Source organism: Oryzias latipes, chromosome 24 (genome assembly GCF_053564925.1).
Source record: "Oryzias latipes strain Hd-rR chromosome 24, Olatipes_Hd-rR_3.1".
In the NCBI taxonomy this organism is placed as follows: Eukaryota; Metazoa; Chordata; class Actinopteri; order Beloniformes; family Adrianichthyidae; genus Oryzias; species Oryzias latipes.
This window is the reverse complement of record NC_136260.1, coordinates 4765584-4784404: the sequence shown is the minus strand read 5'-3', so window position 1 is coordinate 4784404 and position 18821 is coordinate 4765584. Positions and strand designations below refer to the sequence as shown.

Below are 18821 nucleotides of genomic sequence, written 5' to 3'. Positions count from 1 at the left end.
TCTAATGGGTTAAATGTTTACACACATGCTGAAACAACCTCATGGCAGCTTGAAGTATAAATAAACCCCCCCCTAAACATTTGACCAATTGTTTTTTTGCGATTTGCTCATGTATCACCAGCCATATCATCTTCACAACATTGACCACCAACATCGCACATCGCAAGTGCTTTAGTCACACTGAAGAAATGTTTCTTGAAAATTCTCAAACCTACTAAAAATAAGGTTGTCCTGTTCCTCTGGACCAGTGAAATGAAGGAGTAAAAATACCCAAATAAAGCTCAGCTGTTGCAGAGATCAGATGCATTTATCCAACATTTTTGGCTTTTGTTTTGTTTAACCCCCCCCTACAAACACACCCACACAAAATACTAAGGGGGCATCCTTTTCTGTTTACTGACCCACAGATCACAACACTGATACAGTTGCATGTCAGCCGTGAGCTTAGAGCCAGCAGTGCTGCAGGGAGACGTACAGTAAGTGGAAAATGTGAATCAGCAACTTAACACCCCCCCCCACCACCACCCAAAAAAAAAAAAAAAAAGCAAAAGTGAGAGGAAATGTAGGATGTGCCTACAAGGCCTCATTGTTTCCACGTATGTAAATGATTAGAGGTTTTAACGTATTCATCATACCTGACTGCAGCATATCTGCATGTTAGGGAGGGGGCAGAAACTTCTTCACCCTATTGTCCTGCCTGACCCTGGTATTTCATGCTAAATCTAAACTTCTTCTAGAAGTCAAAAGGTCATCTGCTTAGTTAGCAGAAAATTATGTTGAGTCTGACATGAAAAGTATAGTTTGACCTCCCTCCTTCCTTTTTAAGTAACCAAGCTGAGGCCGTCGGCAGATCTGTTTCCTCCTGCAGCTCCTGCTAGAAATTCTTCAGTAGAAATTCCGGAAGATTCCTTCAGCAAACATTTGGAGTATGAAACTCTCCGTCACGTCAAGGAACAATGCATTCTGGGACAAGTACAAAGGGGTTGTTATGTGTTTTTCATTCCACAGCTTAAGTTTCCAAAATGACTCAGTTGTTGCCATAGCGACCTCTGAAAGGGGGTCCAGAGTTTGCATCTCCGTGAAGCTCAGACACCGGTGTGTGTGTGTGGGGGGTGCTTGGCCAGTAGCCGAGGCTCACTCATGTTGCCTTTCAGCCTCCCCTCTGACATCAGCGCTGCCGTCTATCTGCACCTCAGCCTTTCTAAGGTTTCACTGGAAGTAAGGTGTAGTGGGAGGATAATTGGACCTCCGGTGTCTGGTAGGTATCTCCTGAAGCTAAAAATAAGCCGCTCATGTTGGGAGGGAAGCCCGCGCGTGAGCAGCACGACAGAACCCCCGCTTGAAAGTGTGGATCTTTGACATTGGTTTATCCGTTTACGGCTTTCTTGTAGAGTTCGGGAGTGAAATGGCATCATGGAAGAATGCCCACGCATCAGACCGCCTCTGCCGGCTTCTTGAATCTACGCTTGCTTAAATATTGACGGGGCTGAGGGTCTCCAGGCGAACAGGGTGGCTTTGCGTGTGAACCTGTCTGCCCTGATCTTATCTGTAAATGTTTCGTTATTCTGGGCTGGCGTTCAAACACAGATGTGCCGCAGCATTTCTTTTCTAAGAAAGCAGAGGTAGAGAGGCGGTCATGCAGCAGTTAAACCGACAAACCTCTAAGATCGAGCCACGGGCAGAAGGCCGGCCTGCCAGGCTTTGCTGGAAACAGATGTCTGACAGGAACTTGTGTGTTTAACGTCTCCTCTGCAGCTCGCTTCCTGGAGACACAATCTGCCTCGATGGGGGCCGGCCTGTAAACTGCTGCCTCATACTTTACTTGGGTCAGCCCATGACCTACATTCTACTGAGAGTCGAGGCGAGTAGAAAGGAAAACACGAGGCGATGGCCCTCAGTGTTTAACTTTGAAAGTGTCCTGAAGGGGAAATAGAATGTCATCCAAGGTAAAGGTTTTCATGCTGAATACCATGTCAACACTGAGTTTCACCAGCCCTCAATCATCTGGATTGTAAGAATTTTTGTTTTCTGCAGCAGAGAAAGTTTTATGCTGATGACAGCCTCTTTTATGCCAACGTTTAAACCAAGAAACTTTCCCCTGAAACGTAGAGCACACTAAAACATCCGGATCAATGCAAGATGAAGATGCACTTTTCCATTTTCTCGCATAAATTAACATGCCTGGTGTCATTTAACCCTTAGTAGCCTAGCGTCACATTAAGTTGTTTTATTTGTTTTTACTTCTTTACAATTTGTTCTATTAATTTAAAATTTCATTTAACATCATCTGTTTTTTTGTGGCAATGCTTGATATCCATCTTATTAGTGCTTCATATTTTTACAGATATATTTTTGATTAAATTACATAATAATTCCACAAATAACCTGAAACTGCAACAAAAAAACTAAATTCAATTTACAATGATAAAACTCACAAAAATTGAGCTCAAATTGTTTTTATGTTTCATAACAAAAGATGTCGAGACAAAAGAAAAATGTATAAATACATAAACAATGGAAAGACAGGGTGGAAACTATGTGAAGAATTGCCTTAAAAAACCAAGTGAGGTTCAATTTAAAGCTTCGAGATTTATTCAACAATTATGTTTCATAACTTGCTTTTGTTTCAAACCAAAAATGTTAAAGCTAAAACGTTTTTTGAAACTCAAATGTCAAATTTGAATGAAAACAATGTTAACATGGGGGTCGGTGTCATTGCTGCGTCAATTTAAACAGCCAATGCGATTGGCCAACCAGGTGAGTTTAGAGACTACTAAGGGTTAAAGGTAAAGAAAGACGACATTTAGATTACATGTTTTTTTCATTCCACAAAGTAAATAAAATGATAGAAATGCTATCAACACTGTTCTGTTCAAAACTCCTATTGATAATACAAGTCTTCTTACCAAGTGTAGTTAAAAAAGATAAAGTCGAGTTCCCTGTTAATGATTGCTGTGTTTTGGTGAAATTAACACAAAAGTTAGCCTGGTCTGACTGTTCAAATCAACAAAGCTAAACCTATGTAGCAGAAAGTGACCATCAGAAGATCCAAGACAAACTAAAAATCGTCTTGAGTCAGACATGCTTTGTTGAGACGTTTTTAACATCAGACCGCTGTCAGCAAGGAAAAAAAACTAGAGTAGAATGAGTCTAAATATGTTTGATAACAATTTTCTGATGAATAATGCACATCTTGTCTTATTTGAAGACCTGCTGTTTTCTAAAATATCTTTCTATGTCATGTTATTTCTTTATATTTCAAGTTTTTTCATGCTTTGCATTGATTTGTCTTGCTGTGTGGGATAGGACTCCTTTAGGAGATTGTTAATCCCAATGGAAATTTTTGTAAATAAATAAATAAATAGGTAAAAATTCTATGAAATTAGAATATTTCTCACAATGGGTTCAAAAAACAATATGGAGATTTTCCACAAAAGTTTAATAAAAAAGTTTCTTTTCCACTTCATTCACACTATTTAGGAGTCAAACATCCATTTGCAGTTTCTTTATTCCAAATCAAAACCTCAGCTACGTCTACGATACATAATAAGCCAATATTGCTTATGATCGCTGAAATCTAACTCTTCATGTTGTCACCTCACCTCACCTAATCAGATAAGTTTGCATCTGCTGCATTGTTGCATGAATGATGAGCTTATGCTCATTTACACAGAGGCTGCTAAAGGCACCCATGTGACCAGCAGTCAGACTCTTGTGGATTTGCAGCTCCACCAACCACCTGTGCATCATCAGAGACTGGTCATCCCCAGCCTGTGTTTGACCTGATTCCTCGCTTTTGTTTAAAGCGTTTGGCTATTTGGCCGAGGGTCTGCAGCGCAGCTTCACATCAGAGTCTGGAGCTCAGCAGCAACAGAAAAACTCCTGCAGAGTCACGATTGTTCATGCCTCACAGATGAACATTAATCATCACACCTCTGCTCATGAACTGTGGCTAAAAGCAGGCGGAGATCCAGACTCTGCTTGTTCCTGACTTCATGTGCTCCTCTGGTTTTGGTCGATTTGAGTCCAAATCAAGCATCACAGCCAACGTCTTCCGTCTGTCTGAGGAAGCCATGCGTCTGCCCTCATAGTTCATGTAGAGAATATGAAGCAGCCTTATTTATACTGGAAACAGAGTGGGTGGAAATCTGTGTTTTTCCATTCCTGTAGGCTAAAAGCTGAACTTGATGTGACATTTGAGATGTCGTCATAAGAAGCTGAGGTTCTGCTTCAATGAGTTCTGATTTCTGTAAGTCTTTAACCACCTCTTTCATCACCGACTCTGAAAAGTTTGCTAAAACTTCAAAACTCCTCGGTAACATTTGTGAAGTGTTCACTGTGATAAAGTTTCAGATAGAGCTGCCATGAATCCTAAAACGGCCATCACTGCTGCATAGATGCAAAGCCAAAGAAGTTACAGAACAGAATATGTGTAACTGTCGCGCCGTGGAGAACCTAACATCTCAGATTAGTCTGCTCACAGTTCTTCTTCAAAGCTTTAACCTGAAAGCTGCATTTTGTGTAACTGTTTTTGTGTGTATTGCATGTGCACCATAAACAACTGCTCAACTGATTTTCTCTTAAATCCCTCAACGGTGGTGAGATCATCGTTTGTGTGGCTGTGGTTCATTGACATCAGAGCAGATTATTGACGAACTAGTGTATCGTCTGATTGTTTTGTGTCTCCAGGTGGTTGTGGGTCGTTGTCGTCGTCACCTCCCTAACTAAAAAAGCTGGATTTCCAATCACAGACAGTTTAGAGACTTCAGTCAACAAAAACCCAAACGGGAAGTGCTGGGGATCTGATGGTAAAATTCGTAACTTTCACAAACTCTTTGAGATATTTTGGGAACTTTCCTGTGAATGCTGTGTGGAACTGCCTCAGTCAGACAGCAGCTGTAGACCTCTGCTCCCGTGAGGCTTCGTCAGTAAACAGCGACGATGAGGACGGTGTCGCCTTCAGGTTCTGTAAAGAGCGGATGAGCCCGTTCTGAAGGGTCTGTGTCCTGAGCGAGGAAAGCCACTTCCTGACTGCACTTTGTTCTTGTCACAAGCTCGTGACCTCGATGCCTGCAGCTCGCAGAGAGCGGCGGGTTGACGGGGGTCAAGTGGGGGTTGGATGGGTTTGCTCGGAGCATAGGTTAAGATTCCGACCAATGAGGAGTCCAAACCACAGGACTGGCTGTCAATAAGCGGATGAAGGGGAGCGTCAGGGAGGGGGGAGAGAACAAAACAGAGGGCAAAGTGGGAAACAGAGGTGGGACAGACTGGCTGGGGGGGGGGAGTGGCTGGCTCAGGCTAGGTTCACTGAGTTCAGCTTGTAAATAAGTGACTGCAAGTGCATTCCAAAGCTCCACCTCACCCTCCCGCCCAGCCTCTTCTCGAGGGGATTCCTGGGGTTTCTGGAGCTGCTCTCCGCTCTGTGTCAACATTTCCAGCAAAGCTGCCAGCGGCAAAGGGGCGGGAGATGAAGAAGGGAAGGCTGCATACCGCCCGCCTTCGTTTACAAACAACAACATCCTGAGGGTGCCCTCGGATGGGCCCGCTCTCCCTGAAACCTCAGCACAAAGCTGGAGCATTACGGCTTTCCTCACTCAGTCATGTGACCCAGGAATCTGTCCCACCAACCATCTGCCCCGGCTACTCAGCTCCATCGAATGGGTTGATGAAGGAGAGGCCAGTTTTCCTCCAAAACAGTAGGAATCTGCCCTGCTTCCCAGAGAAAATATGATCGATGCCTTTTAGTGATCCCAGATGGAAGCACATTTCAGATCCTTCACTGCCAAAATACTCCCACGGAGGAATGTACCGAAAGTAACCCCGCTGCCTGACGCTTCAACAGCATCCTGAATCAGCAGCATGGTCTCTGTTAGTGCCAGCATTCACTCTCCAAGGGAAGACTTCATCTCATTTTTGCCACATCAAGAAAGACTTAGTGAGAAAAAAGTGGAAATCCACAGCTGCATCCTGAATGAGTCAGTAAAGCATGTTCCCCCTCAAAGGAAGGCTCTCCTCAGGTTTTGGATCCCAGGTCAGCTCCAGCAAAACTCTGGCCCTCAGGCTGTTTGTTTTCACCTTCTTGAGAAGTACGAACCGTCACGATGAGAGGTTGGAGGTGAGGGGGAGAGGGGGGCCTTCGGAGCTACTAATATATTCCAAGGAGATTTCCACCACTAGTTGCCCCACATAATGGTTTCCATGGTGATGAGTCCTGGGAGCTGGGAGTGAAAAACAATGAACCCAACAATCTAGGGTGGAAAAATCCCACTCTGTCCACATTTGGTTAAAATCTCTGCTGCTCCATCTTTCTCCCTTCATTCAGGTCTACACTTTACATTCTGGCCTGAAGTTAAAGGAACATTAAAAGAACAAAAGCTTTGGAAATACCTACAATTCAATAGACTCATCTTGTCGTGTAGTTTTGGATTCATTTACAACGGTATTTGTGTCTTCTCTTCACATATTCATCTCTGTTGACACTTTCAGTCACAACGCTACCAAAACTGAGAAGAATATTTTGGAGGGAACATAAATCTGTCAGTGTCATGGCTGGCTCATTAAAGCTGAGGCCTCAGACTTCAGGTTTCCACTTACGTGGCCTTCACTACTCAAAGGGAACAGCTTCACCTGAACAACTTTCCTCACAAACATCCAAGAGTTTATGAGCTTCACAAAGACAAATTCCTTTGTTGCTTCTTTCTACAACCCTGTCATACAAATTAGTTGCGTGACATTTGGTAAAATAAAAAAAATATTGCTGTTTATGAAATGTTGAATCCACTGAATTAATATGTTTAGCATAGACAAACGAGATAAACCATCTTACCAATACAACTGCCATTCAGCCCTATTGTCAAAGAGAGCCTGGTGACCAGAAACTGAAATCTGTGTTTTCCCAAATGAAATGAATTAGATTTTGTACATTGTAAATTTTGTAGATTTTGACCAATCAGGGACTCGGGTTTGGTAGTGACATATGGGTAGCGTCCTTTTTAACTCATTGATGTCCCAATCGTTTAAAAATTGATCATGGAGGAGAAATTAATAATTGTGGTTTGTCCCCGGCTGTAGTTGTATGACATCGAGTCTTTCATATATCACAAAAAAGCTGGGAAAGAAAAAGCCTGGAGCAAGATACACCAGATTTGCACTGCTTTGACATTTTGCACAAAACCTCGTCCAACTGCACATGCGCTAGAATCGGGTAACAACAGTCCAGTGTGAACACAACGTATGCTAAAAATGCATTCAGGAAGCCGTATTCAGCCCATTTTTGAACACGCAACACATCCTCAGTGTGAACGTAGCACTACTACCAAGCTACAGCCACCAGGAGCAATGTGGGTTTCAGCATTTTAGTCAAGAACACTGGGACACATGGGCGAGCTGGGCAGGAACTAAACCTGGGATCTTCCCATCTAAGGTCGACCCCTCCACCTCTGCACCATGGCTGTCCCTTGGAACTGCAGACATCTGCAAAGCTGTGGATCCACCCAAGCAGTGGTCGCCTGCAAAATCTACTACGGTCTCTGGTTCATCTTAAAACATCTTTGATTTTATATCGTGACCAAAAAATATATAAATATGTATGTCAACTCTCAATGCTTTGTAAGTTCTCTTGCTCTATTTTTTAGACTTCAACTTTCCAGTGTTGCCACGGCAACAATTCTGCACCGAAGCAGATGATCCTTTTCATTGTTGTAAATTTGTAACCAGCTAAGAGTTTCCTCGAAGTTCTGCACAAACACATTAGTATCCTGTACCGGACTGGGTGTGATTCCATCACTTCATCCACTGTTGGTATTGTGTGGCTTTGACAACACTGTACTGACAGTATCAAGGTCTAGTGCGGGTTCACCAAATTCATCTCTGTTTTTATTCTGAAAATGAAGGGACAACCCAACCACATTACACTTGCTAAACTACTGTCTTACTTATCTGAATTTATGAATATTGTACATTTTTAGTAAGTGTTTGCTTGAAGGCCCTTAAAAATGCCAAATGCTGGTTCAATTAAAGCAATATTAAGCTTAGCAGTGTGTTTTTGACCTTTCAGACAATGAAGTCAATATAAAAGACCAATGAATATAAAGAAGGAAGTGAAAAACCAGAGGATTCAGAGTCAGAACCCCTCAACAACCCCTACTAGCCACTAAATCTGGTTGGTGTAAAGTGATGATGAGCGACCACTGCAGAAAACATTTTGTTATTGGCTTTTCATTGGAATATCGTTAATACCCCCCTCACTTCTGTCCCCAGGACCACAACAGGTTTAAGATGCTGCAGCAAACAGATCAAGAAATTAAAACCAAATAGTTAAATAGTTTAGGGCAGGTCAGAGACATGAATATCCTGAGGTCATAGATTGTTACAGCTTTTCAGTTGTGATGCAGCAGAATTCGCCAGTAACGTAAACATGAAGGTCAAGTCCCAGCAAACCCAAATCAAAGAGTTGTCTTGACTTGACTAGAAAAACGAACAAAGACCCCCTTAACCAAGAGACCTATTCTTCTGTTGGTCCTACTTACACCAGGCAATGCGTGCCGAACCATGCCAGAGCAGTACGACTTTCCAGCAGCCGCATTGTCAATAACATTGTCCAAAATGCTACTTTCCTCTAAGAGTTGAAGAAAGTGACCACACCACAATGAGTGATCATATCAGATCGGTACAGCGCCAGCGTCCACTGAACTGGATCTGAACCACCTCTTCAAGTGGTTCACTTAATGGTGCCTGACCACAAAGCGGGCAATTACATTTCCAAACAAATCCTTCTTAGGTGTTGAACATTCTTGGGCATGGTACGGGTTACTACGTCAGAGTTTGTTTTGGTTGAGGTCAACATTGCCAATGATCAGCCCCAATATAAACAGCATGGACGGTCTGAGTGTTGGAGCCAATTTGTCTGACTGCAAAGGATGAAACTGTTGCCAAAAAAAATCCTCATTAATGGTGTCTGCCTTCATTTCACAAACACAAGCTAATGCAACAAAGACAGGTGGTTTGTCTGTCTTTTAAAAACCAGGATCATAAAGAACAAAACCAACCGTGGAGCCAGATCAGACGGTTGGTTCTTCAGACTCCAACCGCTCAGAGATCAACTCCTACGCCTGCCTATTATCCACTTTCCTTTGAGTCACCCGAGCTTTCAGCACTGATGCTGATAAAAGAGACCAGCATGGGCCAATAGAAATGTCCCTCTAACATGTTTTCAATTTAGGACAAAACAAGGTGTATGAGGGAAAATACCTCAATAATTTGACAAATGTCCAAAATTCCTTTTTAAGGTACTTATTATTGGCGTAAATGTCTCCAACTAATTTTAAAACGTAAAGACTCGTCACTAAAATACAGTTTTAGCAGAATAAAACTTCAATCCAAAAACCAAAACATGTCACCAGTTGCAGATTAAAAAAATGAGGCAACTCAGGGAGAAGATAACATTGTGAATGAATTTTGCCTAAAACCTTTGAAAACAGCAGAAATTGACTTTGTAAACCAAGTTTTAATTTGTTTTGGGTAGTTTGAATAATCACATTTGAGATTTAACACGTAAAAGAGAAACTAGGTAAAGCACAGGTGTAAGAACCCCTGTGTTTAGTGGATTCAGTGTTGTGAAGAACCAGCTCAATTCCAAACAGTGCCGCTCGGACTCTGCCACTGCAATACCAAATACCAGACCGTCATGCCAAGTCCGACCCCCCCCCTGCATGAGTTCTAACATGCATGGCGTCAGAGGAGAGCTTGAAGGATCATGCAGATCAGAAAGGCCAAACCTGCCTCTGTCACACTGTTTTACACGCCTGCGGTGGTTTGTCAATTTCAAAAGTCCCGTTCCGTCCGAAGTGTCAGTGCTCCCAGGATGAACTGGCAGACTCCACATCCCCTCCCCCCACTGTATTAAAATAAATCTGTGCGTAAGTCCACCCCCCCTTCCCACAAGCTCAGTAGACATTACCTTATACAAAGCTAGCAGCATGCTCTCCTGTCTACTGGGCTGGGAACAGATTTAGGTGCCCCCCCCCCCTGGCCAGGACTCCACCCATCTGAACCCTGACGGACCCCACCACATTCAGCCCCCACCTCTGTGTTTCTGTGATCTCACATGACTCAACAAAACCCCGGTCAGAGACCTTGAAGGGGCAACTCCTGCCTTTAAGATGCCAAGTTTGATGGATTCCGGGTGAACATAAAGTCCAGAAAGAACCCCCCCCCCCTGAGACAGGAGTGGGGTGGGGGGCTGTTACTATGATCTCCAGGGCTGTTACTATCAGCCAAGAGAACAGCCTCATTGTGCGACATTTTAAACTCGGATGGCTCCACGTTTCACAAGAACTAAAGTCCAAATGTGAGATGAGAATTCCTGCAGGTTTCCTCGCCCCAAACTGATTCCCCCACAACGAAATATTGGAGCTATAAGCAGACTGTTAAAACCCGACCCAAACAAAGCGGCAGAAGATCTTCCTGCAGGCAGAAGATCTTCCTGCAGGCAGAAATCAGCGTTAGCTGTGACTCAGTTTCTACTTTCAGAATGAACAAACTGACAGGAACCACACTCATTCACAGATCAATATTCAGCCGCCGAGAGTCGCTCAGCTGGACTGGAGTGACGGGCTCGGATGGGGAATCTAGAATCGGGAACGAAGATTTATTCTGAAAACTGACATCACAGCAATGATTCAGTCGCTGTCGGAAACTACTTAGCTTAGACTACAAAAAAACATCTGATGATTCAGCACATTCCACTAATGTTGTCCACCATGTACTGTATTTTTCAGAGTTTAAGTCGTGGTTTTTGCATAGTTTCGCCAGGGGTGCAACTGTACTCAGGTGCGACTTGTATAATTTTTTAAAAATTATTAGCAACAACCACTAGAGGGCACTGTAGGTGTGTGTGTCAGTATTTGCTACTGAAAGGAACACAGAAGAAGAAGAAGAGCCGCTCAGTCTTATGCTGGCTTACATATGTTTTTTCTCTTCTTTATTATTGTAAAAATATGGTAATCAATCAGAAATGTGAAGAACATTTGCAAAGAGGGAAAAAGTTTTAAGCAACCTAAGCTTCAGCTAAAACAAATATAAAACAAATGACTGATGTTTCGAGGTTTTCCCCTTCAGCTGTTCTTCAAGAGTGTCTAAGAAAAACCAAACGGTTCAGTTTTGATGCAGTCAGACACTTTCAGTCAAATGATAAACTGCAGGTTCCTCTGAGCAACTTGGGTGTTCCAGACTAACATCTGGATCGATCCCAAAACACATGGGCAGCAGCGGAGCATGATGAACGGGAAGAGCCCGTTTCAAAGCAGGCCTCACCTCACACCGCACGCCGAGGAGAGGAAAAGATCAGTTATCTGGGTGAGGTTCCGCCTCTCCTCATCTCCCACGCTGTCTGAGATACCTGCAGAGTCCTGGAACATCCCTCACCCTCCAAACAAAGGACCAAAATGGCAAGAGGAGACATGTGATCCTGCAGCGATAAAAATAGACCTGCGCTCTTGGTTTACACTTCAAGAAGCTGCCGTGTCATCTCAGATCAGGAATAAATAAATAGACGATGCCCCCCCCCCCCCCCCCCCCCCCCCATTTTCCTCTTGGCATCTCCATGAGCAGAATTCGGCTCATTTTGTGCAACCTGAGAGTAAATTGTTCACACAAATGTCAAAGGACATGATGTCCCCAAGTGAGGGGCTGAAAGATTCTGATGTTACATGAGACAGAGGAGAAGTCTACAAAGACCATCCACGCATGACATCGCGGTGGGAAAATCCACGAGTGAAGCTGAAAGGTTTGATTTGCGACAAAAAAGAGGGAGGGCTGTTGGATTTGGAGGCTGTGCCATTTGATTCTGGTCACACAGGCGAACATTTGACACTGAAAGTCTGGGTAAAGTCCGCAGAAGAACCTCACTTTTCCACACACAACCCATCGATTCACAGACATTCCTAGGACAAAATGGAAATCGTTTCTCCCACTCCGTGTCGTAAGTGCATGCAACATGCCTCAGAGTGACAGAAACAATAGCCTCTTTCACTGCCTGCGCCAGGCTGGAGGTGGGGAGGTGCATCATGGGAAGCCGACAGCCTCTTACAGTTGAGTGCAGATACTTCAGAGAGGCTTCACACAAGCCCAGGCAACAAGGACTCAAGGAAACAAGGAGGCAGAGCTTTAACTCTCAGATGGGGTTCATGTGCGGAGAATAACAGGAGCTTGATTTTACTGTTGCACTTATGAAGGTATAAGTTCTTTTTGTTTGGAAAAAATGAAATTAAAGGAGTGAATGTCACTTTCCCTCCCACTAAAGTCTGCCCTCTAAAACAAAAACATTTAAATCTGATCATTTTTAGGAATGTAACCTCCAAATGTTTTTACTTTCTTTACATTTTCTTTAAGTTCAGCTTCACACTTACGTTTATTGATTTTTAGTCCAGATTTTCTACCTAATAGTCAGTAAATCTTCATTTTGCAAGAAAACAACACTTGCTTGTTTTATAGATTTGTCCATTTTAAGCTCAAATCATTTAGATAAAACACAAAAAAACAAGCAGTTGAATCTAAAACTGTCCATTGTGCCACATCCCCACATCCTAAAGATGACAAGTTTAAATGACACAAAAACGTTCAGCTTGGAACCGATCTTCATCCTCATGTCACTAGATCTACAGTTTCATTTTCTAATTTTCTAATTCCTTAGATTTGTTTGTATGTTACCAGATAATTTGTTGAAGTATAACTTTTTATTTGAGTGTCTGTGGTTTATGATTCATTTTTTAACAGAAAAGTAGCTTAATGGCAAAAGGAATATTTCTTTAGGAATGAAGCTGCGTTTCTGTTGGCTTTTCTTTAAATAATTCAAAGTTAAATAATAAAAGTTCCACCTTTGTTCAGTTGAAACAATTTCTTTTCTTCAAAAAACAAGTTTGATTATAAATTTATCCTAAAAATTCAATTTGTGCCAGAAAATGAATGAATATTTTTGTCATTTTCTGTTGAATTGTGTCTGTGAAATAGGCAGAACCAGGTCAGTGTTTTGATGGCGTTACTCAGTTATAGGAAAACTCAGAATCACCTGTCCTGGTCAGTTGGGTTTAGTTCTGAAGCTTTGTCTGGCATCACATGGTCAGATGCTGTGAAGCTGCTGAAGACATCAGACTGTGAGCTCAAGGGTTAGAAAAACAAACTGCTGTCATGCAAATGAGCTCAAACTGAGAGGAAGAGGATGACCAAACACACCAGCTTCATCTGAAACAAACCAGGCCTGTCCTCTGCATCCGCCAGCTTTGGGTGGAGACGTCAGGAAGCAACGGATGGAGTTTTTCTCAACCAACAAGCGAACGCTTAGTTTAGTCTGTCCTGACCGTTCCATCCATCCAAGCATTTACAGCACGCTCAGTTAAACGCATTTACAGAACCGCTCAAACAAAGAAACAACACACCACAAACGAGCACAACGTTACAAAGATTACATGATTTGTTTTCAACACAACTTTACAAATATTGAATTTAGTGTTGATAAAAGCCTGAAGATGCTTTTTTAAAGAATGACATTTTGATGAAGAAGCAAAATGCTGGATTGAAAAAAAAATGCCAACATTTTTCTTCAAGTTTCTTCTGAGGACTAAGACTTATAAACTTTGTTTTTCTTCATTGAAGCTCCTGTAGCAAATCCTAAAGGTGATGAATGAAAAACACATTTTTCTTTTTAGTTTGGTAATACCTTTTTGCTGCTTTACCTCACCATGCACTACTGCTGCTTTACAACAACAAACAGAACGTTTGCTGTCAAATGTTTCAGATTATCACCACGCGTTTGACGTGTTGCAGCCTGTTTCAGTGTCGTTGATGCGTCCGTCATCTGGGGCTGTAATATGTTGCTTAGTCCGATCAGCAGATTTATTTTTCACTTCTGCATTTTAAAGTTTATCAGCTTTAATGCAGTTATTTACCTGCTATCCTTCATTTCAAAACTCTGACTGCTTCACATTGCAAAGTCCAAAGCTTCTACCATTAACTGTATATATGGCGTTCTAAACAGGAAGTAGTCACTGGTTCCAAGAAGCCAAAATCTCATAGACTTCTGTAGAGAATAAACAGCTATGGCTCCCAGATATTTTCCACTGTAGTTACAAGTTCATAAAGTTACAAACTGGCCAATCAGTTGCATTTTACAGTGTTTTTTTTAGAGCACTTCACACTGTCTTTTGTATGCATTGTGCCTTTATTAAATAAATGCAAAATACAAAATTAAAATATGTGGTCTCAAACTGAACGTTGAAAACCTTTGATTGACAGATTAGCCCACTTTCAAGTGGTGGTGGGGACTTCAAACAACAACCTTGATTGGCTGCAAAAAAAATATCGACTCAGAACTATCATGGCTTACTGACGTCGTTTGGTTCCAACATGGCGGCGTCCATACTATGCAAAAATGGTGACTGACTTGACTTCATTAGGATGGAACTGGAAGTAAGGCATTTTGTATTGGTGACGTCACAGTTCTCACTTATACGGGCTTGTGTGCGAACATCCAGGAACTGCATCACAGACTGTCGAGACCTCAGTTAGAGCGCTTGATGGTTAGAAAGAGATGAAATTACGGCATGTCGCCCAAAGCACCACTGAGACTCACACAAGGGCTTTCGAACAAAACACAGGGTTGTAGAAGAAAGTCATTAGAACCCAAAACAGAGATGTCTGGACATATGTAATACCAACTGACAAGCACAAAAGTGGAGGTTGATCATGTGGGCTGAATCTCAGCACATGGAAGTCACAGAGTGGACTTTAGAAACCACCTGCCGCGGTGCCTCCTCCTGGTTATCTGTCATAGGTCTATATCCAAAGCAGATGCTCAAAACTCCTCAGATGGCTTGTTAAATGTTTTCATTATAAACTAAGCTGTTAAAACAGTAAAAAACAGATGAGAGGCATCTGAAGCCTCAATCTTTCAGGTTACATCTTCTACTTCTATTTTATGGTCTCCATGATGATGCAGACAGGATGTGATGTCATTTAGCAGCTTTTTTAAACAGTTTTTTTTTTCATTTATTATGTTTTAAATTAACCTCCAAACTGATCTTTTTTTTTCAAAAGAATGACTGATTTTTTCCTTAAAAGATCAAATTAAAAAACATTAACAGGAAAAACCTTACGTTTGCTGCACAGATCAGCAAAAACCCAGCAAATTGTTGGTTTTTTTTTATCAGACTTACAACAAACATGTTTAAAAGCAGGAAAAACCTGACATTCTGAACTAAATGAACTGGACTGAAGGAGGACGCAGGTGCCAGCGGCGTGTTGTTAAAATGATGTCAGGCCCCTGCGTGCCCCTTTCAGGATGGGAGCTCCACGTGGTCAACAGCAACTTTTCCCCGTCACCACTGCAAGTCACTTTCTGTGACGTTCACTAGCAAAAATGACCTCACAGCTGGCCGAAGATATAAAAAAAGAAAGAAAGCTTTTCAAAAACGCATGAAAGCAGAGCTGAAAACGACAGCTGTACGCGCTGACAGGAAAATCTGGATCAAGCGCGGGGTCGTTTCGCGAGCCGAGCAGGCGCTTGGACCCACTTTCATTAATCATCAAGTCTCCTGCAGCCACTAACCCTCACACCTGCAAAGGAAGTCAGAGAAGGAAGCTTGACTTTCTTTGCAGCAGTAAGTTATACATGGAAATGTGCACGCTTGGTTCATCTACAAACTCATCCACAGATCCAGCTGTCATCGATTCACCATGAAGTTTGGGTTTCTTCTGCAGTCGTGAAAAATCCACTGATGGATGGGACCAGATTAGACAATCATAATGCGGCGCTGCTGTTTGTTTGTGTTTGTAACAAGTGTTGCCTCGGCTTCTCTCAGCCTAACCACAACAGGAAAAAAACTGCCTTCCTGCCGGCAGAAAAAGTCAGCGAGAAGGCTTTCTCACAAAGTAATTAAGCTCCGAGTCGGCCGTACTTACAGACTGGTCCTTCATCTTCTGTGGGTGATTAGTGATCATTTATCCACGAGCGGCGTGCCGACGCATCGCTGTCAGTCAGGGAGATGCGAGGTGGCGCTGATGATTGGCAGCCAGGCGGCGGGGAGGGAGGAGGGCGTCCCTGCAGCATGAAGACAGACCCTCCTATCATCCACAGTCACTCATGCTTCGCGCAGCAAACCCCTCAGACCCACCATGCCGCCAAACTTTATGCTATTAAAACCTTTTCTGGGGTCAGACGCCTTTTCTATGAAAATAAGTCACAAGGAAGCAAAAAATGTGTTTTTCCTGGTAGAAAACGAAATTATAAAAAAGAAATTGTTTAAATTAAAAAAAATGTTCACAAAACCTGAGGTTTTAATTTAAAACATTAAAAAAAAAAATTTGCGCAGCCTAAAATCTTTAAAACATGTATAATTTTCATCTAGCTAGCCAAATTTTCATTTTACTGCAGTTTAGTCATCTTTCTGATTTTCTTTCAGATCAATTTTAAATCGAGTCCAAAACAACTTTTCTTACATTTACCAGCTGTGGATCAGTCAACAAACAAAATGTAATGGATAAAAGTTCACATAACTGCACCAGATCACTGATCTTTAGGGGTAGAAGTTTTAGAAGTTTAAAGAAAAATGAGAAAATGCATTATCATCAAGTATTTATCTCCAGCAAATGATCTTATTTAAAAAAACAAAATGTTAAAAAGTCACTAACTTAAAGTATGAAAAAAATGAAATAAAGTAAAATGTAATGAAATAGCTTTGATGCTTTATCGTTTGATACCATGATGTTGAAAATGTGCTTCTATTTGCTAAAAACATAAAATATTACTGAAAAATACACAAAAATATGTCTAAATATTTTAAGTGCTGCCTTGATGCAAAACAATACTAATTAAAAAAAAACAATATTGCAAAAACTGAATTAACTCATTAACATTAAAATCATACATTTTTTGGCAAATCTTTTTCCATTTTTTTCCCCTCTGTGAGATCACTGTAAAGTACTGAATAACCGATTGTTATCTATGTCTACCATCAAATCAGTCTGTCTGTCCTCAGAGAACATCTCCATCTCTCAGCGTCTGACTGCAAATCATCTGCTAATGTCACTTACTGTCTAATCTGGAACTCGGATGAGATGAATGACAACGGAAAAACAAAATGAAACGAAAAACAAAAGAACATTAATACTTATTTTTTAAGAAAATTCAAGATAATTTCCAGCACATCTTTGCATTCAAAACAAATTCAATAAAAAAAGACTTTTTAATCGTTGAGTGGTTTTAGATGCTTCTGTTTTCTACTTACATTTTAAGACTAACCTTTTTTTTGATGTTTAAACATTTCCTACAAACAATGTTTGTAATATTATATTATGATAACTTTAACATGAACGTTATTCACCAACTTTTTCCACTTTATTTAAACCATAAAACAAAATAATACATTTTGATGCTTTAAATTCCATAAACTTTTCAACAACTTAATTAATTCCTGTTCTTCATTCCTGAAAATAAAAAAAACTTTAAATGAGAGTCACTAGATTCAATTTAGAAAAAATAAAAACACATAATAAAGTAATTTTAAAATTTTAACTTGACATTTTAAAAATGCTACTAACAAATAGAATTACCATCTGATAAGAACAAACATCTATAATGTATATAAAAAAGTCAAAAATGTTTTGTCAACACATTAATTAAAAAACCAGACTTGTTTTATTTAATTTTAAACAAATAATAACAATTTAAAATTATTAAATAAAAATAAAATAAAAAATCCCTCATGTCTAATTGATTAAGCATATTTACTCCAAATTTAAAGAAATTATACAACATTGGGATTAATAAAACCACATCTGTGGATTAAAAAATCAGATCAGAAAAACACACTAAAGTTTAAACTCTAGAGAATTATCTAACTAATGTTTCGGATCAGGAGTAAAACAGTTGGGAATTAAGCAAAAACATGAAGGAAAGTCTGATTCTTCCATTCACTAGGACGACAATTTGAAATCAGGAAGGCAACCCCTTACTCAGCTAACATCCAAAAACGTTTTGTACTTGTATGTGCTTATCTGAGTCCTAAAGACCTGATGTTTCAGAGGCAGGAAGCCCTGTTTTGACAGATCCAGCGACTCAATATTAACAGAGGACCTCCCAGCGCCTCGCTCCATTTGTCCCTTGTGGCCCTGCCTGGGGGGGAGGGGGGGAGGGCGTGATCTCTGCAGGTGCAGCACAGTGTCCCCCCCCCACTGTAAAGTCATGATTTACTGCCTAACCAGGTCAATGAGGTCAAAAAATGCCTACGGTTACCCTGAACTTGTTCTCTGGTATTTAGTCTTCAGTGGACCTCACTTGGCTTAACCCTTTGATACCGCAGCTGTTGCCAACGACTACAATAATTCCTCTACCGTTTACACCTTTAACATAATTCCAATGACTTCTGCCTTGGAGAACATTATTCTGTTATTATGTTATTTATATGTAACAAAGTGTTAAATATAAATAGCTTTTTCTCCAAGACAGAATTAACTTGTTTACGTTGATTGTGTAAGTGTTGCATATTGGCGCTAAGCTGCTTTTCTTTACTCCAGAATCTGTTAGAATTACAGAAATTGCATGAATAATTGAAGAGTTACAGTACATCAAAGAACGTTAACACAGGAACAAAAACCCGAGTACTAAAGAGTTGTCGTAAAAACTGGAGAAACCGGGGAGGATGTGTGGTGAAAAGCAGCAAAGTCATCACATTTGCTGATGATTAAGTCCTTTTTTTGTCCAAAAAATGTCAGGAGAGACACTTAAAGAGCATTTCCAAAAAGCGAATATGATCTAAAATAAACAGGCC

At 41.1% G+C, this 18821-nt stretch overlaps 1 protein-coding gene across 2 annotated transcripts in view; it reads right to left on the bottom strand.

Annotated features, from left to right (window-relative positions):
- The window catches only part of bach2b (BACH transcriptional regulator 2b), an 84670-nt gene that overhangs the window by 55455 nt on the left and 10394 nt on the right, over positions 1 to 18821 (bottom strand). Inside the window, exon 2 of one of the 2 annotated variants that reach the window (XM_011492052.4) lies at positions 15955 to 16093. The exons of the other annotated variant lie outside the window; for it this stretch is intronic. Coding sequence (XP_011490354.1) covers positions 15955 to 15993 — 39 coding nt within the window. The 5' untranslated portion in view covers positions 15994 to 16093. The remainder of the gene's footprint in view (positions 1 to 15954; positions 16094 to 18821) is intronic. 2 annotated transcript variants of the gene reach the window in all.